Raw genomic sequence first — 26,069 nt, forward strand, 5'->3', positions numbered from 1 at the left:
CCAAAACATGTTTATTTCTCCTGTAAATTTGGACATTTTAACACTGGAGTCTGTGGGGTCTGACTCACAGCTGGAGCCAGCCTCAAGTGGCCATTAGAGGAACTGCAGTTTTTGGCGGCACAGCGTTGGCTCCGTTTTTGAGCCCCAGAGGCGGCTTGGAACTGACCAAATGTTTCAGCAATATGTTTTAGAGAGAACCTGGGAAAGAGACGCGCGTCCTGTGGGGAAGTGTGTCCCTAATCAAAGTTGAGTGATAGATTTGTGTGTTTTCAACAAATCCGGGCATTTTACCAAGTGGAAAATGGAACCAGGATTTCTGTAATGAAGGTGCCAGTGTAGGTGTCAGGAGAGGAAAACAAGCACAGAATATAAAATATACCTTTAATTCTGCTAATTTGATTGTAATCTGGTTTGTGATGGTCCATGAGGAGGGTGGGAGAGGTACAGGGGTACGGCGCGTGCTGGTTTTCTGAGGAAGCAGACAAACGAGCAAACCCGGTGATGAACATAAGTGAATACTCTCAAATTTAAATACTGAAACATAGAAAACAACAGGATGTGAATTTGTCTGTAAGTCTCTGCACACAAGAGAAAGCTTCGTTCCATATTTATTTATTTTTCTATCAAGTCACATCAAATCAAAGCGTCCATCGAGGCTGCACGGCACCAACGGTTAGAGCTGGTGCCAGGAAGCCAAACATAAAGCCCCCGTTCAGGCTTTTACAATCTCTTCAGGTGCCCCCTTCAAGCCACAGCACTCATATTCAGCTGACGGATGAGAAACACTCACAGCAGGCAGCGAGCGAGTGTGAGAAAGTGTGTGAGGGAAGCTTTACTGAACATTTGTGACAAATGCATCCCCGGCGGCAGGGAGCTGTTGTTGTTGTGCTGCTGCGTAGATGGAGACGGCGAGGCTTCGTGATGGAGGAAAATTAAGTGTCTTTATTGTACTGATAAAATGAATACTTGAACAGGAGGTTTGTGTGTTTGCGTCCACGGCCACAATCACGGTCACATACTTACAGTCAGCTGTCGGGGTCGTTTCTTCCCGATTCCCAGGATGCAGACCGACCCCCGAGCTTCCGAAATATTAGGAGAAGCTGTTTGGAGTTTCTTTTTGGTCGTTTCTGCCTCGTTGCCCTCGTCTTTCTAAATTTCATTTGTTTATTTGAATCCTTTATTGTTGCTGTTTTAAATCTGTTTTTGTTTTTCGTCGTTCTTGTTGTCATTTTGTTGTTCGTTGTAGTTTTCAGTGTCTTTGTTGTGTTTCTGTGTTGCCATTTTAAGTCTTTGTTCCTGTAATTTTGGATTTCTTTGTTTTCATTTTCGGTGTTTCTTTGATGTCATTTGTTTTTATTTCAAGTGTCTGTTGTTGTTATTTTTGAGTCTTTGTTGCCGTATCTTTGAATCACGTTGCTGTCTCTTTGTTTCTGAGACTGTTGGATTATGAGTGTGGTCATGTTTTGGGGGTTTCCTTTTTCATTTCAAGCTTGTTTCTTGTCACTTTGATTCCTTTAGTTGGCAGTTTGAGCGTCTCCATTTTGCTACAAACTGTAGTGGTTGACACATTTCCATGAAGATGGGACTGACGTAAAAATAATCTGTTAAATCAAACGTGGGCTGACTTCCTGTGGATGACAGAGTAACTGAAAGCAGCTGTTTTGAGCCTTTCTGTCACCGTGTGAGCCGCCTGTTGTGTTTTTGGCTCTCTGTGCTGACATGTTGAGTCGTTGTAGTTTTAAATCTGTTGTTGTTTGTCTTTGTCTCATTGTAGTTTGATTCTATCTGAAGACTTTTTTATGTCACTAACGTGAATTATTTGAGTCAGTCTGGTTCCTGATGGTTGAACAGTCAGTGAGGGAGACACATCGTCCTCCTCCCGAGTAGAAATGATGTCCTCTTGTTTGTTTCTCGACTCGGTCGGTTTTTACAGTTTCCAGGGTGAAAGCCCTGACTTTGTACCACACGATGAATCTGATCGCATCAGGGATTTGTCTCTGGATCGTCTCCTCCTGCTGCGTCTCGCTCGTCTAATCAGGCTGAAGAGGCAGAGTGCAGAAATGATGGGAATAAATTTCATTACCAAACATCTCAAATTCTTCCTCTTCACTCCGATCTTTGTTCTCTGAGGGAATCCTTTCTGACAAGACACAATGCCGACTTTTCATTTTCTGCACAAATATCAAATTGCAGCAGCAGACATTAGCTCTCTGGGTGCGACAGCGAGCGCTGATTTCATTCATTAATCACTCACCGCACGGCACCACGGTCTGTTTTGACTTATAAATTGTGCTGTGGAATCATATTACTGAGCGTGGTGTTTGTAAAAACTGCAGAAGGTGAGTCCAAAAGGATTCACTACCCTTTCCTGATGTTTCTGATCAAACATCATCCCTGAATATTCTTTGTGCTTTCATTTTCACGCTGCAGTGAAAAGGGAAGCGCTGGACCTCATGCAAGAACCTTTAGTGCAAACTGATGCTATCGTTTCTCTGCCACAGTTCAGACAGATTCACTTCCTTCCATTATGTGCATAACTGATACTGAACCAGTACGCGGTATGATGCCAACCAGTATGTGATGGTACCATGGGGAATTAATTTAAAACAGTTCTATGGGAAAGCTCCAAGTCTTAATAGGAATTATGGAAAATTTCCCATAGAATCAAAAAAATATTGATTTCTTTTTTTTAGGGGCATTTTTAGAACTAAAAATGCTAAAACATCTGCCTTTCAGATGTTTTAGGGTAAATAGCAGGTCCTGTGACTCTGTGAATGTGGACTCTGTAGAGTGGAATATGTGTGTGTGATCTCTGACAGCAGACTCTGAGGCCTGTGGAAACCACATGTGATATATTTTACTTACAGCTTCTCATACACAGAGAACACAATAGTCTTTAAAACAGCCCAAATTAAGTGAATAGTTTCAGAGAGATTAAAGCTTCAATATGGAAAACTTATATAAACGTCAGTGTGATATTCCTGACCCCCAAATGCAAACTAGAAAGAGCAGCTTTCTCCTAATATTACAGGCCTCTAGACTAACCTTTTGTCACGGTTGACATAAGTTACCGTATTTTTTGGACCATTAGGCGCATTAAGCGAAACAAAACAGTCAGATAAGTCAAACTTTACTCAACTCATTCTTCTTGCTTACCAAAGTCGTACTAAAACATTTGACAGATTTTCGAGCGCCGTGTACATAAAATCGTTTCGAGGTCCGTAAACACAACCAGAATTCATGCATAAGGTGCATTTATGAAAGGATGAAAGGAAATGAAAGGATTTTAAGCGCGCCTTATACTCCGAAAAATACAGTACTGAACATGTTCTTGTGCTTAAAGTGCTTCACTGAGCTGAAATTTAAACTTAAAATATGTCGAGATATATAATATAAAAAGAAAGTCAAAATTAAAAGTGCCTCAAAGGCTTCGAACTGAACATGTTTACATCTGAACATCTTACCGTGGGCGTGTGCATCTGAGAGGCTCCGCCCTTGACTATCTCTGATTGGTTTAAACCATGATATGGGCATAATGCATGTCTGCTGTTGACCACACGGAGACTTTCAGAGTTGCAGAGACTTTTTTTTTTTTTAAACTCGAACGGCTGATCGAGTAAACTGCTGGATTCTTTTTAGTCGCACTTTGAGAAGTTAGGTCGCACTCTCGAGCCCTGTATTACATCCAAAACTTGTGAGTTTTTTTCACATTTTCCAAGCATTCATTTTTAAAACATTCATATTGATGTAAAAACCAATGACAGAAGGGACCTGAAGTTTTCCTGTGGAGTTATCTTGTCAGGTAAACTCGAGGTGGCTGATGAACTGACTTGGAATGAGGATGTTTATTAGGACCATGAATCTGAACTCTCTGCCAGACTATGCACAAAGTAAAACATATGAAGAGAATGGCAGATTAACAATAGTCGACTTCTCCTGGTGATCATCAGAACAAGACTGGTCCTTTTCACAAACTAATATTAGAGAAAATGTGCAGCATGCTAAACGACCTGCTTATCAGGCCATGCACGGTGTTCGGACGGGGGAAGTGCCTGCCGGGTTGCACCCGTTGCACTCAAGCTGTGACGGTAAATAGTTTAGCAGGGGGAGACGAGGTCTATTTTTATCGCAGCAGACAGACGGAGGAGACACACTGGCAGGCTGACACACAGGTTGAGGCTTCGGGGAGAGACGGCCAATCAGGCTCCGAGACGGACAGGGACGCAGCCAATCAGGTGGACGGGCAGACAGGTGGACACAGATGCAAACAGACAGGCTGTTACAAACCAGGAGGAAGAAATATCAGCGCCCACAGCACGTTTTACTGTGGCTTTAGTGTTTCTGCAGGGCCGGCGTGGGCACATATCAGCTGTTAGTCAGTTAATCAACGAATCAATCAGAAGAAATGTTCATAAAGACAAAAATATCTGAAGACTTGCTTCCACTAGCGTGCAAGATGTCTCATTTTGTAGTTTTTCTTTGTTGTGTGCGGCTGCAGAGGGAATCTATTGAAGGTTTCAGGCAAACACTTTAATGATTTTGAGGCTTCGGTTTGAAGTGCTGTTGAGAAATTACGATCTGTCCCGGCTCTCGTTCCGAGCCGTAAAACAAACAGCACATTAAAGAGTGAAGCCTCCTCTAATATCTTATTCTAATCTTGCATTAACAGCGCATTAATGCAGCTGTTTCTTCGCTTTGGCTGCGTCTCATGCTTACATTAGCTGATCTTTTCATTACCTGTCTTTAGCGTTAAGGAGCTCACTGTGACTAAAGTGGTGTGCATGAGAACCCTGACCCAAACACGAGGCCCTAATGGAGTTTTATTAAAGGTCAAAAAAAGTCTTTTCTTCCTCTTTCCAGGCGGATCGAGCCGTGTTTGGAAAATGTAAAGTTAAAGATGGATCCAGCTTTCCTGAGTTCACCTGTAACAGGTTTAAGCTGTGACCAGGTGCTGCACACAAAGTGTTCATAAAGCAGAATTTCCACAGGTGGAGGTGGAAATTTAGTTCTTCGTCATGTTTTGTGCATTTATGTAACAGGACAGATGAGTAGTGAGGAGGCGAGCGGGGGAGAAGCAGGAGTTTGGTGTGCAGGGTTTAACTGTCATATTTTGATAAATATGTTAAATTAAATGCTCGTCACAGAATACATTTATATATTAACTGCTGCAGAATGACTACATACATCAGCGGTCCTGAACAGATTCACCTGTATGTGATTCGAGTTGGGCATAAACAGCTTGGTTGGCTCTTTTTCACCGTGATACGGTCGTTCATTATTATTATTATTGCAGCTAAAAGGAGAGCTTGAGACAAACAGCTGATGAAGATGAGTTCATGATCATTTTTCAAGCATAAACTGTAAGTAAAGAAAAACCTCCACCCTTAGAAATGAGATCATTTCACACAAAGATGGCTGCTCCACTAATAAACAAATAGACAGATTAATTTATATTTTTTTTAAAAAGTTATATCCAGCCATGGTCGTAACTGAGGAGCGCGGTTTGTTGTTTTATGAGTTCATCGAGTTCCTCCCATAAACTGTATTTAAAAGCTGCATGTTTGTCATTGTTATTGGTGCTTTTAAACCTCAGTTAACGATTGATGTGTGCCTCCATGTTGGCTTTTTCATTTTTTTTATTTGTTTAATTAGAAGTATGAATTTGACAGCTACAGTTTAGTGCAGCAGGTTAAGGAAACGTCCTTGTCTGTTGTCTCTGTCAGATATTTGGATTAAAGTGTTTCAGAAGCAGAAACGCTGTCGAGACGTTTCGTTTATTTCTGCTGTGAAGTTGGACGTTTTAACGTGGGACTGACTTGCTGCCGGAGCCTCCAGTGGACATTAGAGGAACTGCAGTGTTTGGCTTTATTTTCTCAATCGACGTTGTGGAGACATGAAGATAAAAACATGACATTTTTTGGCATTTTTGAGCCAACTGAAGACGAGTTTTGGCATCCTAATATCTGCCCTCACATCCTCCTGTGAATATCTCAGAGAACAGTCACGATTTTCTGCTAAAAATGATATGAAACCATGATTTCTTCAGCTAAAATATCTGATCATGCTGTCTAATGTTCATCTAAACACCGTGTTTAATCAGAGCTCAGTGGAAGTGCTCATGTTGCGTCTCGCTGACAGGAGCCTGGATGTGAATCCCGGTGTCTCTGCTGTAGAGCTGCGTGCTTTGTATACATACATTTCAAAGCAGGAATCCTTTAGCCGGCAGCCTTCTTCTTCGTTTTTCATAATTTAATGTCAGAGTGAAAAATGAGTCACCTTCCGTAAGCAGGACACTTTACTGTAGGCTACACCTTCTCATCAGCGAGCCGAGCAGAGGGTGACTCAGCTCAAAGTGACTATTGACCCCTGAATAATGACTGATGCTGCTCCAGGCTGCAGAAATTAGAATTCACGCTTCATTTTGTTTTGATTTGTATTTTGTTCTCTGTCATCTTCAGAGGCCTGCGGGGGGTTTCTGAAGCTCAGGTTCAGAATCAGCCGCCCCCCACAAGCAGCAGCAGCAGCATTAAAACGGGCTGCTGCCTCAGTCAGGCCTGAATCATCAGCATGCAACGCTCACTCGCAGCCTTCATGCAAGTAAAATGTGATTTAGCACCATTAAAATATTGAAATTAAAGCACTTCTCTTGTTGTTATTGTGTTACACCCTCGTGGTTTTTATTTGCGCTCATATTTATGGCTTTGTTATTTTATGCTGCAGTAGCTTCATCTCACTTTCCTTCCTTCGTACTCTCCTTTTTCCTATTTTTCTCCCTTCCCTTAAATGTCACCTGCATTTACTCAATTCAGACCCTAAAACTGACAAAAGCATAAACAGTGAACAGCTTTTCAGTGGGTGGCAGGTCCACTGTATCCCTGCAGAATGTGGTTATGGCTCAAAGAGTCTGAATGCAGCATCTCCAGAACGCCCTGATGTCAGCATTAATGGAGCCTTCACACAGGTCATCCAGCCAGGTGCACTAACGCCCCCTCGTATCATCACTCTGCTGGTTTTTGGAAATAATTCTGGGTCTCGTTTATGTTGGTTGTGACTGTGAACCGTGTTCACTGATGACGGCTTTCAGAGGCGCTCCAGAGTGATGTGCACCACTGAATCGTGTCAGTTTGTACTGCAGGGCTCACGTTCGCTCATCATTGGTGCAGAGATTTGTCTGACTCTCTGAGCCCATCAGAGCGGGCACGCTCCGAATTGCGTAACTATTTTTAAATCCCTGTAGAATTTCAACCAAATAAGCTAGCGCAATAAAAAATTTTGCACATGAAACCGAAGGAGTTACACTTACATAACATGCATTCAACCGGCCCAGGTCGCAGTTTCCTTCCACAAATGGCTTTGAAAAAATCACGTAAAAAGCACTTTCAGCAGCAAAAACACAATCCGGAAACACACTTTGCCAATCTGATCAGCTGTTCATAGTGGTTCCTATGTTGGAATAAACGTCCGCCATGACCTCTGAAAACCCGAAGTGACATCATTTGTTGTGGGAAACGTAGTTTTTTCCCTACAGGGCCTTTCAAAGGTTTACTGGTGTTTTTGAAAGTCATGTTTGACTTTATGCCTTTCTGCATAGTTGCTGAGATGCTTAGAACTTAAACTGCACTCTTGGGAATAGTTTATTTTGATGCTGTTTTTTTTGCAAATTGTGCACAATAACATTTATTTTTGTTTTTCCTGCAGTTTATAAAAATTAGTGTTTGTCAAAAATGAAATTATGAAGACACAAAATAAATTTCCTGTGGTTGGAAACTGTTTTGTGCAATTGAAGGATAAACCTCTACAATTTCTGTAACTAGAAATATGTGTAAAAAAAACTGATTTTCAAGTTTTTGTAGTTTATTGCACTTTTTTCCAATGTATCTAGTTACTATGGACTTAATGCATACATGTTATTAAAATTTGTGATATAACGGTTGTATTGATGTATAGCAACTTGAAATGCTCCAAAAACTGACACTACAGCTGTTAAAAATATAAAGATAAGCTCTGGCGTCCTTGGTTCTATGATGGGCTTTAAAGGGTTAATTGTCATAATGTACCACAGAGGAAACTCAGACTATCCTCAGCGAATCTTCTGCCTCCACCTCGCCCTGTCCCAGCATCCTCTGTGGTCTTCCTGCTTTCCTGCCCGTCAGCTCAGCCCAGTAAATCCACCGTCTCTCCTCTACACACGTCCAAACGGATTAACTTCAAATTCAAAATGAACCGCTATTTCTCCGAAAGAAAGATTTCCCAGTTCTGGTGTCTGATATTAAAATGATTTGCACATATCAGCATTTTGCACAACTGTCTCTGTTGCCTTCTGGCTCACCCTCCCTCCATGAAAAGACTGTGACAGGTGTAACTTGTTGTCAGGTGTTTCCTTCTGCACAGTCCACAGATAACAGGCCAGTGGGCATCTCCCATCGTTTAAACTGCCTCTCCACACCTGACAGTGAGGGCAGCCGACAGCAGACAGACATGTTTGAAACACGTCTCATTTATTTCCTTCGGCGGATGTAAAGTTACTGAGAGTTCTAGTATCTGATATTTCAGACCCTGATTGCTGAGCAGTAGGAACGTCTCTGTGTTACATACAAAAATCAACCCTTGAAGGCCATAAATCATAAATCTGTGGAATTCCTGCCTTTTTCTTTTAAGCATAAGCAGCACTGAGGCTGTAAACGTGCCGCTGCCTGCCGCAGTCCTTCTCTCTGGATAACGGTCCGAGTATTTTGTTCATTTACTGAAAGGCGTGCCGCCGTGGCGTCTGAAACTCCCACAACGTCTAATGAATCACCGCTTGCCTGCTGCGAGAGAGCATTTGTCCGAGTCAGATAAGAATATGAATTAAACATGTTCACGTGTGGAGGGTTCAGTGCTGAAGGTGATTTATGTCGCTGCAGTCCCGCTGTGTGAGGCGCATACATGAAGCAGGGAGGCGGGGACATTTTCACTGGTTTCGCTGGAGTTGTTTCCCAACTTAGACTCTACACAGATCATCTTCCTCCATTTCCATCTCCCTTTTCCTGTTCACTCACCACATGTACTTTATTTGTTTTAATCTCATTTAATATCCAGAATATAATAATACGTGTGTTCTTGGATAAGTGCAACCAGTCACAGAAGATCCATCCATGTTCTTCCACTTACCAAAGTTCAGTTTCAGTTTTATTTGTCATATGCAAGTTAACACAGGGTCAACATTGCAATGAAATGTATTTGACAGCAGCAGACAGTCACTCAGCAGGATGGTAAGTAAAAAATAGTAAGAGCAAAATGTTTATAAAATATAGTAAAAAAAAAAACAAGTCTTATTGGCAGTTGGCAAAGCAAGAGTACTTCCCAGTCCCTCCTGAGGGATCCTGAGGAGCTCCCAGGCCAGATCCCCAATGAGTTCTGGATCCTAACTCGGGGTCTTCTCCCAGTTGGACATTCCCAAAGAGTCTCCAAAGGAAGGTGTCCCGATCAGATACCCGAGCTACCTCGGACGGCTCCTCTCGACTCTGCTCCGAGCTCCTGGAGAAAACTCATTTCGGCTGTTTGCATCTACTCGCTCTTCCGCTCATTCCCAGATCTCGTGACCGAAGTTGAGGGCTGGACTGTAGAATGATACATAGGAAATAGTAGGCTCCGCCTACAATAATCCACCTGTCAGCCTCACCTCCCACTTTTCCCGCCACATCTGAAGAACAGACAGTGATATTTGAACTCTTGAACTTCATTTTCTTGTAAGTTTCGGAGACGCTAAAAGTGTTTTTGATCAGTCCGCAGTTTAAAGAAGTATGGAAGCAGCTTAAAGTGAATTATACACCTAACGGTCACTCGCTTGTAGCTTCAGAACGCCTCCCGCTCAAGTTCTATTCACATCCATTCAGAAAGCACCATCTTAGTAGAAATACTAAGCCCATCATTTCTTCAACAAGCAATTATGGCCGTTGATAAATTCAGGCTCTCTAATATGTGTGCCGCTCGTCCTGTGGGAAATTATTGGCCCATTAATTAGATTTGAAGGCTTACAGGAGGCTTTGCTGTCCGCGGCGTGGTCGTTGGTTGACAGCTGTGTGACAGAAGTCGGCCCGGACGCTGTCCTGCCTCCAGCTGATGGAGCTTTTATTTACAGGATTATTTCTTTCTACAAAGATGATTACTTTACCTGTTGTGCTGTTGTGCTGGCATCACTTTGGTCTGAGGTAGAGAGGTTTGTCCTTCCAGACTGTGAAAGCTAACACCCTGCACCAGTCATCTGGTAGTTTCTGGATTCAACAGGAAATGATGGCTCCAAACAAAAGCTGCAACTCTGAGCTCCTCAGTGAAAACACCGGGTGGCACGAATCACTCGGTCCATCTGTGGGTTGGAGTGCAGGCTGGATAAAAGCCCAGAGAGGGTATCATGTCAGAACGAGACCTCACAAAAGCAGAAGTACACATGGGCTGTGAATTTGTGGCGACTCGGTTTCACTTCAGAGACAAAGAAAATCTCTGAGTCATAAATCATTGTTTTAAAATCAGGACGTGTTTAAAGTTATGGTCAGTTTAAGTGTTCAGAAAATAAATGTAAGTGAATGTAACGTCCTCTGAAGTGATGAAAACATGATTGTGTGTGTGTGTGTGTGTGTGTGTGTGTGTGTGTGTGTGTGTGTGTGCTCACCCAGCAGCTGCCAGCTCACAGGAACCAGTTTGAATTAAATAATTCACCAGCTGCTATTATACAACAATTACTACACTTCCATCAAAGCTCTGAACACACACACACACACACACACAAAGACGTACACAACCACATGGATGCACATGCATGAGGACTCACACACACAGACACAGTGACCGGTGCAGTACGGGGTCCTCAGAGGCCTCACAGAAGCAGAAAGTTCAGTGTGTGTGGATTTAAAATGATCGTAGCGAGGCGCTCTGAGGACAACTTCAAAGAGGCGTTGAGATCTGAATCAGGTGTGTCTGAGGCCTGACTCGCGCTCATCGATCAGGACGAGGACAGCTGCACACAGCTGCACACACCATCAGTTGCTGTTGCTGTATTTTTTTCATCTCTGCCCGGATGACTCATGCACGGTCGCATGCACCGCAGTTAAAACGTGTAGGCAGGCAGCTCTGCTCAGTGACAACACATTGCAGGGCACATGGACTTTTGCGTTTTGCCACTGACAGAATTTGTGCCACTTGGACTCGAGCAGACTGTTACTTCCATTCGAAGCAAAGGTTGGCCTTGTGTTACTGGCGTGTTTTTAGAAACGCATAAATATTCTGTCATAAGCACCAGGGGGAGAAAAGAGGAGTACAGCTGACAGCTGGGATCAAATAACAGTAACATATTTCAGGAAACACCTCTAAGGACTATAATTTCACTCACTTTCCTCCTTTGTTTTGTTCTTCCTCTATCGGCTGGTTAATTCAGGATGTACTGACCCTGTTTTCAGCTGCTTCTGCAATGGATGACGTGTTAGTGACTAACCACGTGCTGATCTCATCCATCCATCAGTTCATCCTGTTTCTTATCCAGGTCCAGCTCATTGGTGCCGCAGTCTAACCCTCAGTTTGTGACCATAAATGAGGGTAAGAGATCGATTAGTTTGACCAGTAAATCGACAGCTTTGCTTTCATGCTCAGCAAAAATAAAAAATTACGTTATCCTGGTGATAGTTCAGAGATTTTCTTTAATATCTTATCCAAAGGAAAACTTTGCTTCACATTTGTCTTTGAGCGATGCAAACACTGGAACAGAACATAAACGCACCGGCTCTACTTGAGCTCTCAAAGTGCTTTTTTACAACATGACTCATTCGCTTTTTTCTGCGCCTGAGTGCTTTTAGTCTAACATTAAACACTCTGATGGAACCACCAGAGAGAAACTTAGACTTCAGTATCTTTGGCATGCACACTGGAGCAACCAGGGATCGAACCACCGACCTTACCGTTAGTAGACGACCTGCTGCACCGCCCGAGCTGCAGTGAAATAACGACGAGTGTGAACCGAGCGGGATTCAAGCTAAACTTTTCTCAACTTCCATATGAGCGACTGAAGCAGCTACAAATAAATGGATATGTTAATTGACATTTGACCTGGTAATAAATAAATTAGGTCACCTAGGCAACCAGAGCTTGGAACTCCTACAAGTGACCAGGCTTCAAGGAGATGTACGACAAGTGAATCACAGCTTTAGGGCTCACTTTGTTTCAGAGGCCTGGAAATATTTCCCGGTCCTCACAAACCAAACGGGCTCATTGTTCTCGTTCTGTGTGTAATTGCAGAGTTTAGCGTGCACGCTGCTCCTTACTGACTCGTTTCCTTCTCACAGTGAAATGTATTTTAGAGTTTTCAAACGTTGGTCTGCCAGATGCTGTAAGAGAGTTTGTGTCTGTGGCCCGGAGCTCAGATATGCTTCTGTTTTTTATTGCCTGAGCAGATGGGACAGGATGAAATCACATGAATCAGATTTAGATGTTTTGTTGCAGTGGAAGTTGTCATCGCCACAGATTTATTGCAGGGGAGCTTTTAATTGGATTGTAAGCAGTCAGTTTCCTCTCAGCTCATGGACCATGTGGCACTTTGTGTCTACATTTACACTTTGGATTAAAAGCAGATCGGCACAGAGTCTAAATAAGTTAGCTAAACAGCGGAGTTACAGACCAGCTCTCACATCAGAAACCCTGCATCTCAAATCTAAACACATGTGAGCATCAACAGCAATTAGCTGGTAAAGCCGGCACACGATGCCAAATGCCTGTTAACGAAATATCTGATAAACTCGGCCCATAAAAATACACAAGACACACAAATGACCCTGAAGTTTTTAACTTGAAAATAAGAAAAACTTGATTCTCTGTCCAGTAAAACTATTGATTATTATAAAAGAACTACACGCTCATGCTGACTCACGTTTCCTCTGTTCAGACTAGAAATATGGAAGAGCATCTGTGCCTGTAAAAAAGGATATATTAAACTAGCTGCCCTATTTTAACTCTTTAAAATGTTATTTGATAAGTAAAACCATTATTTAAAATTATGTCTTAAATAATCTATTTTTATATATCTTTGACAAAAAATGTCAAAAATATTCTTTTATTTTAATTGTTACTTAATTCATCAAAATATTGTCAATATCAAAGTAACAATTTTTTTTTTTTTTTTTTTTTTTACAAATTTTGATTTTTCAAATCTCTACTTCTGTTTATTATGTTTATAGTGATTTAAATATTTATTTTTGTCACATCATTTTTACTTATCCTGTCATATTTCTGACTCTTTCCTCATAATCTTGTCATTTTAATCTCTTCAGCGTTACCTAATAATTCATTGTGTTGTCTTATTGGCTTAAAAAATGACCTCACATGCTTTGTTTAATTGCAAATATTGTAATTTAAGCATCATGTAGTGTTATGATTTGATGCTATGTAAAGAAAATAATTGAACTGAAAACTCATAATTCTGCCTTTTATGGAAAAATGTTCCCAATCTGTCTGATGAGTGGTTCAATAATCTTAAATTAACGTTGGTCAGTCGTCGTGTTTTTCACGTACAGGTTTTATCTTGACTGCTTTAATGTAAAACACATTGATATTCTTCCTGGCTCTGTTTTCCTGCTCGTCGCGTCTTCGCTGGGGGAAACGGGCTTCCATAAATGCCCTCGGTGTTGGAAAGCTGCCTGCGTCTGAGGTCGGGCAGGCGTTCGCTTTTCTGGGCCCGGACTCGCTGGGAGAGGCTGCCACTCTCTGAATTATTAATGACCTACTGTAGAGAACAGCTCAGCCTCCCCCCTCATTACCTCACCCGCCTCTCGTGTCCTCTCCCTCTGAAACCTTCTGCCTCTTATCTCTCCGTGCTGCCGTTCGCTCTTTCAACAGCCTCCTTTTTATTTTTCCATCTTTTCTTCTTCCCTTCCCTCCTCTTCATTTACCCGTCTTCCTCTCTGCCTTTCCTCGCTCTCCCTCCGGAGGCTTGTGAGATTGTGTTATGTCACATTAAAGAGACAGGCGGCTGCTAAATGAAAAATACGACGTAATAAGACTCATCCGAGGAAAACTGTGGATTCAGCATCGATTTTGGATCGGTGTGAATTCGATTTTCAGGGATTCAGGGGAACAAGCACCTCAGTTTCTCTCCATGTTCGATCTCTTCTTTTCACTCACACTGAATCTTTTTGTCCGCCTACTCATTACGCCTTTTTTCTGTGTTTTGAACTATTGTTCCAATAAATTGTGGTGTTTTGGGGCCACAGGAACATGAAACTCTTTAAATTTTGGTGATGTAAAAACTGAAACTAGCTATTGGCAGCTGCGTGTTGCTGCAAACCTGCTGATGTGCAGGAGCTATTGTTGAATTACTTGAACACAGAGGGAAACTTTAATGTGCGGTTGTTCTCTGGGGCTGTAAGGAGAGCCTGTTTTGTAATATTTGAAGGGTTATATTGTTACGATGAAAGGTTTCCTCTGCAGGTCAGAGGGAGAACTGTGAGACCCTAGAAGGAGCGTGAATTCGAATACAAATGGCAGCTGTCAGCTTATTGGTGGGAAGGTGGGGAGGGGCGGTGCTGTGGGCGTTGCTGTGCTGACACCATAAAACTCAAAGAAATATCACATTCAGCTGTCTGCAATTATTTTATAAACGTGTGTTTAAGGCAACCAACATAACAAAATAATTAGCACAACTTTGTCTGTAAGTTACACGACCTGGTTACATTTGGCCTGCGGTTCAGCACCATGGACACTACCACAGCTTTTTATTGTGCACATGGACACTGGAGAAGTCTATGATATATGTTTATTATGCTTCTATAATTGGGAATTAGGAAGAATCTACAGTAAGTCTGTTGTGGCTCTACTGTCTAGCAGGTTAATCCTGTGTAACCGACCTCTTCTGTCCGTGTTTCTCTCAGACGTGGCTGAAGAACTACGGCTACCTGCTGCCTCACGACGTCCGGACATCAGACCTGCGGCAGGAGAAGGCCATGCAGTCTGCCGTGGCCGCCATGCAACGCTTCTACGGCATCCCTGTGACGGGAGTGTTGGATGAGACGACTATTGAGTGAGTAATCAGGACGTTTCTGTAAAAGTGGAAAAGCCAGTGCACTCCTCGTGCAGGCAGGGAGGGCATGTGGTGTAACATCTTGGCCAAATCAAACATGTGTATCATAAAAAATGAGATTTCCATACCAAATCAGTCGTATCTATCAATTTAAGGGCCTTCAGTGCTGTTGGAAACTCTGTTACTGCTGATCAAACACAAAGGACGAGGAAAGGGCGAAGGCATGTTCGCCGGCAGCGAGAGAAGTCTGTCGATCCTGTTATTGTCAGTTTTCATCTCTTGGCACTGTGTTCAGAAAAGCTGTCATGATAATGTGCATTCAATAATCAGTAAATATTTTATTACTGTACATGATGATATTTTAATACACCTTAAATAGCTGTAAATGTTCCTTTTGTATGGCTAACACACAAACGACACACACTATGTTATACTATATGATATTATTTCTTTGCAGATTTGCTCATTTCTCAAGAAGTGAATGTTCATTTTTATTCACAGTCCAGAAAAATAATTGTTGTTAATCTGGGTTTTGGTGCAGCTCCTCACTTCATCCTCTACCTGAAACAAAACGGTAGCTCCTGCGCCTTTAAGGCTCTGCTCCATGAAAGCCTGCTGTGTTCTGATTGGCTTGCTTCCAGAAACCTACTGAGGGGCAGCACCCACTGCCTGTGAGCTGTGCTGCTTGACTTTGGTGTGTCTGTGGCTGTGATCTCCAAACGATGGACCACAGTTACATTTACCATTGAATATTTCCACTTAAGGAGAAACAGAGAAGCTTGATTTTCTGATCACTCGTGACCACCCACCAGTGTAACAGTGTAAACAGTTTAAAGTGTTAGACTCTGTTTTTGCTAACCTGAGTCTCTTTAGCTGCACTGCATTTACTAGCTTGTCTCTGTCTGCGTCCGCCTGCTGTTTGCTGCTGAGCGCGTCGTCTGAAGCTGTTCTTCAGATGTTTTTGAAGCATCTGCCTGCCACAGCCTGTGAAAACGATCCGACTGAAGCAGAATGTAAAGCGTGAGCCAGAAATTTGAAACAATGATTTAAAGAATCCGAGGAGCTCTGCGAAGCTGAGCGTTGACCCTCTTTTGACATTTCACAGACACTTAATCCACCCAGAAGCAATCAGCCTCACTGCTTTCAATTTAAATGTGTTTCCTCTGCTTCAGCACACAAACTGCTCTCCACAAATGAATCTGCTTCCTGTGGGTGCTGCTCATCCTCGCATCGTCTTCAACAGTCTGCTTTTTAAAATGTTTTAGCAGAAATCTAATGGCTATGGTTATGTTCCAAGAGTTCTTTGGAAGATCGTGCATCTCCATTAAACTCAAAGATTATCAGTCAGAGCTGCAGCTCAGACCACACCTCGTAATCTTTGAATTCAGGTGTCTTTAGTCCCACAACCCCAGGTGTATAAAACCACCTAGTCCTGCAGTCTGCCTTTGCAAACATTAGTGAAAGGATGGCTCATTGTAAAGAGGCGGTGCTGTAAGAGGATGCCACTGTTTCAACAAGCTGAAATGTCTTCTCTCCCAGATATTCAGTGATCAGCTCTAAACGTTACAGAGGGATAGCTCAGTAGGTAGGTAGAGTGGTCGCCTCATGATCGGAAGGTCGGGGGTTCGAATCCACTGAACAGCTACCCTGTGGTACCCCTGAGCAAGGTACAGTCCCTACACACTGCTCCCTGGGCACCTGCTTAGTGGCTGCCCACTGCTTCACTGAGTGAGTGGGTCAAATGCAGAGAAAAAAGTAATTCCCCCCCCGGGGATCAATAAAGTATACGTTATTATTAAAGTGCTGAGCAGCACAAGAGGCGGGTGCCTAAAAGTCACCAACGCTCTCCCGGCGTGATAACTGCTTCCAGGCTTAGACTTAACATCAGCATAAAAACTGTGTCCCGGGAGCTTCACGGCCAAGCATTCCTATTTATGATGGGGAAAAGCAAAGCTTCCGAAGGAGAAGTGGGAAACCAGAGCGTCAGCAAACATTCGAAAATATCTCAGCACACTTGGTTGTAAAATGCTGCCCCCTGGTGATGACAGTTTTAGATCAATTCTGTAGTTTCATTTCCAAAAGTGCTTTTAAATGGCCTCACAGTGAAGTGGTTTACATGTAGTTTACAAATCGATTTTTTTTTAAATCTGTCCAAAGCAAATATGTGAAACTACCGGCTGTGGCGCTCCTTTGGTGAATAATGAAACAGCTAAGAGAAACTAAAAATGGTGCGATGATTATCAGACGTGATAGTTTAGTTGGTCCTGTAACTGCAAATGCAAAACAAATTCCTAACCATCTCCAGCCGTGTCTCGCCTAAAAACAAAGCTGCTTCGAATAAACACGGTTCACTGAAATTGTTGTTTTCTCCCCGTTTAGCTGAACCGTCTGTGTTAAAACACTAACATTTTCCTGTTGTGTTCAGGTGGATGAGGAGACCTCGCTGTGGCGTCCCAGATCATCCTCACACCAGCCGGCGGCAGAGGAACAAACGCTACGCGCTGACGGGACAGAAGTGGAGAGATAAAAGGATCTCATACAGGTGTGCATACCTGACTTTATTTTCCATAATGAGCTCTAAGATGGCGGTAGCTGAGCGCGGTGAGCTAACACAGCTATCAAAGGGGCTGACACGTGTTAATGGGAAACTGAGTCAGTTTATCTTTTTTTTTCCATCTTCATCCTCCTCCTTTCTCTCCCAGCCTGGGCTTAATGTAAATTAGCTGCGTCCCAGGGTACCCTGAACACATCACGTATCCATACATTACATCCACCCACCCACATCTCTCCGTCTTTACTTCTTTGTGGACGTACAGTAAAACCCTCGGCTGTGTGATCCAACCAGCAGCTCGGCCGTGTAATGTGGGTCTAATGCAGATTACAGCCGTCCCACGGGACTCTGAACGCATCCCAGCTCCTGCCCACTTTTTTCTCTCCCGTCTCTCTCTTTGTCTCCTGCTTTAGTTCTCTCTGCTTCTTTTCCTCCGACTGCATCTCTCTCAAATTCAAATTCAGCTTCAGTGCCACGAATCAAACTGAAACAGTACTTGTGTATTTTTACAGTTTCTTGGTTAAAATGACCAACAGTAAGTAAACACTGCTGCCCTGAACGCCTCGTTTCCATTCTGTGTTTCGAGCTTCAGCTCTGAGGACCAAAAATGTTTTTTTAGGCAACTTCGACCTGTTTGTGGCTGTTTTTGATAAACTGCCTCGTTGTAACTGTTAAAAACAAAATGTTCCTTATTGAATGGGGCTGTGGTTAGTTTGTATTTGTGTATTTATCAGGGGCCACGAGAGGAGAAGCATGGTAGCAGATTTAGCTTGTTGCGGAGTTCCTTCTGCATCCCAGGGCAGCTCAGCAACAGTTAGTGTCTCATTTAGTGTTTAGCGTTAATTTTTATCTGCTACGACTTTCCAAATACTCCAGAACTCTCAGTGGTTCTGCTGGATGAGTCCAGGAAAAAGATCCGTCCCAGCGATGGGATGAACCTTTTCCCCTCTCATGTTTCAGTAGAAAGGGTTTCTGTGGAGCTTTAATGCACTGAAAGACCTTCCTGTAAGTCTCAGTGACATCACACCATCCTCCATTTTGATTTGAAGTGTGATGCGAGCAGCAGCCTCCTGATAGCTCCACCTTCATCCACCACGAGTTCCCTTTGGTATCTCTTTGTAGAAATCCTTTTGTTTCTCTGTCTTTGTCATTTTCTAGCACCTCAGTGTGAATATTATTTATATCTCTGGTTGGTTTTGTCGTATCGTGTTTTCTCCTCCTCGTTTCATTCTGGTTAAATTCATCATCTCTGCTTTTCTCCCTCTCGCTGAAATTTTCCACGTCTTTGTTTAATTCTGTTCTTCTCCTGCTTCAACATCTGAGATCAAATAGTTTCTTATTTAGATGTTTGAATCCCCTTTCAGCCTCCTCTTGCTTTTCCTCCACCCCCGTCTCTCCACACCATCCCACTCAGAGTTTGATCGGTCTAATGTAAATTATGCAGCTCCCACGAGACTCTGAGCACATCCCAGTTCTGCTGCATTACAGGGATCCACTCTACAGCGTTACATAAAACCCACAGCGTGCGATCGGCGCTATCCGGTTACCCCTTACTGTATCTGAGTCTCCTCGGGCCTCCTCGTGTTTCACCTGTTATCTGCTGTCGCATTCTCACAGTGTTGTCTTCAGCCCGGCTGCCGTCGCTCGAGCCGTTTGCTCCGATCGTTTCTAACTCAATTGTTCTTCTTCCGAGGCACCGGCCCATCTCCAGAGCCAGCCAGACCAGCCTCCTCCTCTTCCACTCTCACTCTGTGATTTGGAGCCAGTGTTTAGGCTGGTTCCATCATTTACTACATGCAGTGTTCGTGTTCACCTGCAAAGCTGCGCTCCGGGCCGCCTTGTTGTCACATCCAGGATCCTTTGCATGAATTATGGGCGTAACTTCTGGTTCACTGAAGGTGCAGGAGCTGAGCTTAAGTTTCCAATGCTTCATTAACTGGAACTGGAGAAACTATGAATGATCTTTGCAGCTCTGCAGGTTGAATGTGAGCAGCCCTTTGCTAAAACCCGAGTATCACAAACTTGTTGTTTTCATTCGGACTGCAGAACATTTCCATCCCACACACAGAATTACAGGATAGATTCTCTGAAGGAGACAAAACTGCTCTTAAAATCTGTGTTGAGAAGAACGATGAAGAATCTAACGCTGGTTACAGGTCCGTCTATTCCAGAGAGATTCTGGTTTGCAGCCTTTTGAATGTGAGAAATGAACTGAGCGGTTCCAGACTCATTTGTATTTATGCGTTGATCTGAAGATGTCAGGCTGACTGAGCCACTGTAGCAGTAATTTTAGCTCAGATAAAACTGTAAGATGTTCCAAGCACTTAGTGAGATTTTACTCTTTATCGTAGCTAAAAAGGAAATGTTATTTATACAGCGCCAAATCACAACAACAGTCGCCTCAAGTGCTTTATATTGTAAGGTAGACCCTACAATACACAGAGAGAAAAACCCAACAATCATATGACCCCCTATGAGCAAGCACTTTGGCGACAGTGGAAAGGAAAAACTCCCTTTTAACAGGAAGAAACCTCCGGCAGAACGAGGCTCAGGGAGGGGCGGGGCCATCTGCTGTGATTGGTTGGGGTGAGAGAAGGAAGACAGGATAAAGACATGCTGTGGAAGAGAGACAGAGATTAATAAAGAATGCTAAAGGTTTAGATTTAATTCAGTTTCAATTCAATTTCTTTATTGTCCCACAAGAGGAAATTAGTTTAGCAGCAGGATAAAAATAAACAGAACAATACTATAAAATAATAATAACAATAATAATGATAGAAAGTTCAAGGACAATTATTTGCCATTAAGGAGACAAGACGCAGTAGGGATAAAAGAGACCTGGAGTCTTTTAGTCCTCCTCGGAGGTACTCTGAAACGGTGGCCGGAAGGCAACAACTCAAACTCACTGTGAAGTGGATGGTTCACACAATTAATAATAGAATGAGCCTTTCTATTGTAAATGGCCAAAAGTCCATCTTGCCAGCGCCCTGAAATGTTGCTAGCAGTTTTTACCAGAAGTCCCAACCGATTCTTATTCTTCACCGTCAGGTTACCAAACCAGGCAGCGATACAAAAAGACATCACAGATTCGATAAAACTTCTATAAAACAAGGACAACATCTCAGATGAGACATTAAAAGATCTCATTTTCCTTAAAAAGAACAGTCTTTGTTGAACTTTTTTAGTAGTGGCATCAGCATGAGATTCAAAACACAGTTTATGGTCAAGTACCACAGCTAGATATTTATAACTCTCAACTATCCCAATATCGGCAGTTTTAATGATAGTAGGTGATGAGCTATAAGAGGACTTCCTAAAATCAATAATCATGTCTTTAGTTTCTGACACATTAAGTGACAGGAAGGACTCATCACACCAATTCACAAAATCATCTACAACCTGTCCAGATTTAAGGTGTTGAATCATCCAGAGGAGCTGCTTTTGGAAACTCAGCATACGTGTATACGTGTATATCTACACAACAACTCCAGAGAGTAGCAGCAGCTCCCACACAGTGGGCTCCTAACCTTATTTTGTTCGGTGCGTATCCAACACCTACGGGGCTCACATGCTGCATCAAAACAATACGATATGAAGGTGGTTGCTGTTCAGTGCGCTTACCTGAGTGACAGCGATGAGCTCAGACAGGAGGATTGTTTCTGCCTCTGCTCTGCATTAAGAGGAATTTCAGGGCTGCGTGTAATCACACCCGCTGTTCAATACTGTAGCTGCAGGATTATGCAACTGTGCATCTCCAAGTGAAAATTTCCACTAAAGCCTCTGTGCAGGAGGTGGATATTAAGAAGAGTCGAGAATGAAAGAGAGAAGAAAATACAAGTGAAGGCCAAAGGAAGTTGAGAGAGCACTCAGAAGAATGTTTTCCCTTTTATGTCGATGCCTCTGCAACTAAGCAAATTCATTAAAAGTCAGTCAAAGGACGGAAACAAAAGAAGGGAATAACTGCATTTAGAGCTGCTCCCACTGAGCTCAGCGATGGATTGCAATCAGATAAAGATGTTAAAGCTCTTCTAAAGGATGAATCTCTTCAGTCATGTTCTCCACAGTACCAGCCCAGAAATTTGTGTTCTTTGTGAAGCATTTCCATAAATTCTGATCCGTATATTAGTGAAGCAAGTATCCAGACAGCTGCTGAAACCTTTTCCATGAACTTTGATCCAGATGTTCGTGATTAGCAGATGGTGAATTCCCAGATTCATGTGACTCTTCCCTGACATTTTAACTTATTCTAAATAATTCAGAATTCACAATCTGTTTCCAGACGATTAATCATACTGTCTGTTTGTCTTCATCTTAGCTACAGGGTCCATGTTTGTTTTGGGGGGGTAAAATGTTCTCGCAGCACACATATTCGTGCTCCCTTCAGGATTTATCCTTCTCACTTTGCACCATCAGCAGGTAAATATTAAATTATTCCAAATAAAAATTATTTTTGTACCTAATCTTCTCTTTGGTGTTTGCAAATTGTGCTAAAGCTAAGCTAACCACCTCGGGCTGTTTTACCTTGTTCAGTAACTTAAACAGTCTGATTGTACTTACTGTACATCGTCCTGCAGCTAATGCTAATGCTAATGCTCGCCTACAGCTTAAAAAGGTCGTGGACGATGGAGGAAAGTCTTTGCTGTAGGAAAGAAATATGTTAAGGATATATTTAAAATAGACTCTTACAGGCTATAAACACAGATGATAACAGAGTGGGCATGAACTGTGCAGATGCCTCATTCCTTTATATCCTGCTGGTAAAACAGGAATGTCTTTAAGTATATTTGGGAATAGTTCTCCAGGCATTCTGAGGGACATCCAAAGCTCTTCTTTGGAAGTTTCAGCTTTTTGTTCTGCTTCAGGAGTGTTGAGGTCCGGGGAGGCCAATCCATGACTGATAGTGTTCCACTGTGTGTTTTATATAAGGGTAGGCTTTTATGGCACTGGCTGTGTGTTTGGGATCATTGTCATGTTGAAAACTGAAGCTGTTGCCAGTCAGATGTTTCCAGATGTTTCTGCATGGTGGATAAAAATCTGATGTTACGGTTCTGTGTTTATAATTCATTAGTTCTCCAGCACCACTGGCTGACATGGAGCCCAAACCGTGAGAGAGCCGTGAGAGAGCCTCCACCCTGTGGGAAGAAATTGCTAATTGTTAATTGCAAAGTATTGTGAGCTGTTAGCATTGTCGATTTGGGTTTTTCCCTTTTAAGGATTCAGTTTTACAGATTCTCCAAAGAACTCCTGGAGTCATCTTCTCTGATTTCCTCCTTTTCTCACCCATTACCTGAAATCTGTGCAGCACATTTCATTATCTAAATGCATTAAATGTGTGAGACTACAGTGTCTGCATGTCCAACCAAGTGCTAGACGTGCATGTGTGTGTGTGTGTGTGTGTGTGTGTGTGTGTGTGTGTGTGTGTGTGTGTGTGTGTGTGTGTGTGTGTCAGACAGTATACCATCTGTGTGTTTTGGCCACAGGTCATTTGGCCAGTTTCACTGCTGTAACGTTACACACCATTTACTCAAATCAGACAACTGCTACCTAGCTGTCTGTCTGACACACACACACACACACACACACACACTAATCACCAGGCTTTAGGGTGGGAGTTGGATTTATAAATAAACTTCATAGAGGATTTGCAGGCACAGTTATGAAATGCAGTAAAATCTCCTCAGACGTGCTTCTGTCCACTTCAAACAGATATTATATGATATTATTGTGTTGTTGCACTAATAGAGCTGCAACTGATGATTATTTGTTATATTGATTAATCTACTGCACTTTTAAATGTTGGTCAAAAACCTCCAAGAACCAAGAGAAACGAGATGTTTGCTCGTCATGTTTGGAGTCGTTAAAATGATTTCTTGTATCAGCTGATCATTGAATCTCTTTCCCGTGTTGCAAAGAGCAGCTCTCTTTAGCTCCAACACAACGATCGAGGTTGATCTTGTTTTGTTTTCTGATCTGGTTTCAGTGAAGATGAACTTTGCTTTATGTAACTCGCAGTAAGCTGCTGTCACAGCGCTCCACGATTCATTTCCTGTTATCTGACGTCATTTTGAATTCATTCTGAACACCAAACCAAAAAATGAAAAAGCACCAACTTTGCTATAATATAGGTTTATTAATGATGTTTCCAAATGATGTGATTCTGGTGACATGTTGCAGATGATCAGTCAGTAAGATTCCAGTTGTTTGATTTTTCATACATTAACCTGATTGAGGAGGCCCCATCTGTGCAGGCTGCTGTGTTTACCATAGCTGAACCAATTTCCTGAAGCTTATCAGGTGTGGGCTGCAGGGGCAGGACGTACCTGTGCCCAGCCGCCTCCTCACAGTTTGTTCTCAAGGTTTTTTAGGTTTGTTGGAGTTTAATTCTAATATATTCTCGTTGATGAGAAGGTTCTCTCAGTCTGGTCCTCAGTTTGGTGTTATCTATGTTTTGATTTCTATAGATTTCCTTAATCCTTTGAGTCTGTTCGTATTCGAGTTTGCTGGTCCGGTGTTCTCTCTGGATCTCGTTGCCCTCCTGTTTCCCTGATTACCTCATAGTCCAGTCTTCCCCTTCAGTTTGGATTGTGTATGAGTATCGAGTTTGTCTCTGAGTGTGTCCTGTGGGTTTCTACGATTTTGTTACCTTTTGGTGACAGAATGGGAATGTTAAACAATCCAAGTCAAGTTTTCCAGGCTTCAAGTTTTCTTTGTTTTTGTTTTTTTTTCCAGTCTTTAATCTTCGGTTTCCTCCTGTGTGACCTTTGGGTGTGTTTTAGGTCGTTTTGCCTTCCCCTTGCTGGATTTGTTTGCTTCACTCACTGATCACTTGTGTGTGACCTCTGCCTGGATAAAGATTTGGATTTTACTGTCTGCCTCCAGTGCGTTCTCTCTGTGTTCCTCACTTACAACCTTTTCAGCGTGGGTGGCCTGCTAGTTGGACATGCCATACCAACAAGGAGTGTTTGGGTGCACCCTCATCAGATACTGAAGCACTGAGGTGGAGCCTGTCCATGTGAAATATGAAGCACAGCTTAAAGTTCCTCCTGAATCTCTAACGAGGCGTCCACACACCTGTGACAGGAAGGTCATTTCTGCTGCTTGTATCCTCCATCTTATTCTTTCAGTCACTACCCGCAGATCGTGGTCACAGGTGGGCGTGGCAACGTAGCAAGCCGACAGCTTCGTGCTCACGTCTCTCAGTACTACAGCCTCGCTGTCACAGCAAACCAGCCTGCACTCTCCCCCAACACATGAACAAAGACCCAGAGATGCCTGAACTCCTCCACTTGGGGTAGCAACTGATTACTGCCCCATGAAGCTCCACCCTAACATGGTGTATGGTTCTGACCCAAGCAGCTACGTTGCTGAGGGCATCTTTCCCCGGTTGGATCTCCCAAGGTATTTAGGCCGTAGGAGAGGGAACAGGGATTCATGATGACTCCCCATCATGGAGTCAGGATTCAGGTGGAGGCCTATCAGCTGTAGGAGAAGCTCTCTGGATCCTGTGTTTATGGAATAGATGGGGGTCAAAGGGTGTTAGTCCAGTTTTGAGGGGCTTGTCTGGTTTGAGGGACATGCGAGCGAAGCTCCAGAGTTAGTCACTAGCACCATAGCATGATACATCACCAGCTGCATTCAGCGCTGAAATAACCTCGCTGTTAGACTCTCATCGAGTCTCGATCTGCAGCTGTGTCTTCTAGATCATTCGAGACGTTTTTCATTCACTCCATCACAGCTCACAACAACTTTTAATCCATTTCCAGGGACTACCTGTAAAGTGCTATAAACATTTCTATTTCTTTGCCAGCTGGACTTATTTTTCTCACATCAGGAAGCTGCTGTGCTCATGAATGAATGTTGAATTACAGCAACTGTGTAAATGTGCTGATATTTATTTCCATAATGCATGTTTCTGGTCGGGAACAAAGCCTTTGCTCCCCCGTCGAGAGACAGATTGTGTGAAATGAACTCAGCCGCCTGCTTTGCTGTTTTATCCCGCCGTGTTTTTTCCTCGCTCTCCCTCTCCTGTCCTGGCTTTTCTTTTCCATCCTCCACCCTCTCTGCCTCTGCCAATTACTCCCATCTGTCCTCTAACGCTCCCTCACTCCTCGCTCTCCTGTCTCCTCCGGCACGGTTGGAAAGTGACACCAAAGGTTTAAAAGGCTGCTTTTAAAGACGCTACATGAAAGTGTTTCCAGTGACAGTGAAGTGAGTGATAAAACCTGTAATGATATACCTCCCATCCTCTCTCTCTTGCAGCAGCAGAGTAGCTATGGGTGGCGCATCGTCTCTCCTGCAATTACTCTATAATGACCTTTCTGCCTTGTTCGTCTCTTCCAGCCGAACACGCATCAGCCTTCGCGCCAACCGTGCTGCTCGTTGACTCATACTGAATCCTAATCCGCTGATTTTACTAAAGCGTGCACAGGTCTGGATCTTTGCATCAACAAAGACACTTATTATTATCTGTGTTGTTTTAGC

General features: G+C 43.0%; 1 protein-coding gene across 1 annotated transcript in view; it reads left to right on the plus strand.

Moving 5' to 3' along the window:
• Positions 1-26,069, plus strand: part of mmp24 (matrix metallopeptidase 24) — a 68,048-nt gene that overhangs the window by 13,095 nt on the left and 28,884 nt on the right. Inside the window, exons 2-3 of the mRNA XM_005469748.4 lie at positions 14,889-15,037; positions 17,463-17,579. Of these exons, the coding sequence (XP_005469805.1) occupies positions 14,889-15,037; positions 17,463-17,579 (266 nt within the window). The remainder of the gene's footprint in view (positions 1-14,888; positions 15,038-17,462; positions 17,580-26,069) is intronic.

This window comes from Oreochromis niloticus, linkage group LG5 (assembly GCF_001858045.2).
Source record: "Oreochromis niloticus isolate F11D_XX linkage group LG5, O_niloticus_UMD_NMBU, whole genome shotgun sequence".
Lineage (NCBI taxonomy): Eukaryota > Metazoa > Chordata > Actinopteri > Cichliformes > Cichlidae > Oreochromis > Oreochromis niloticus.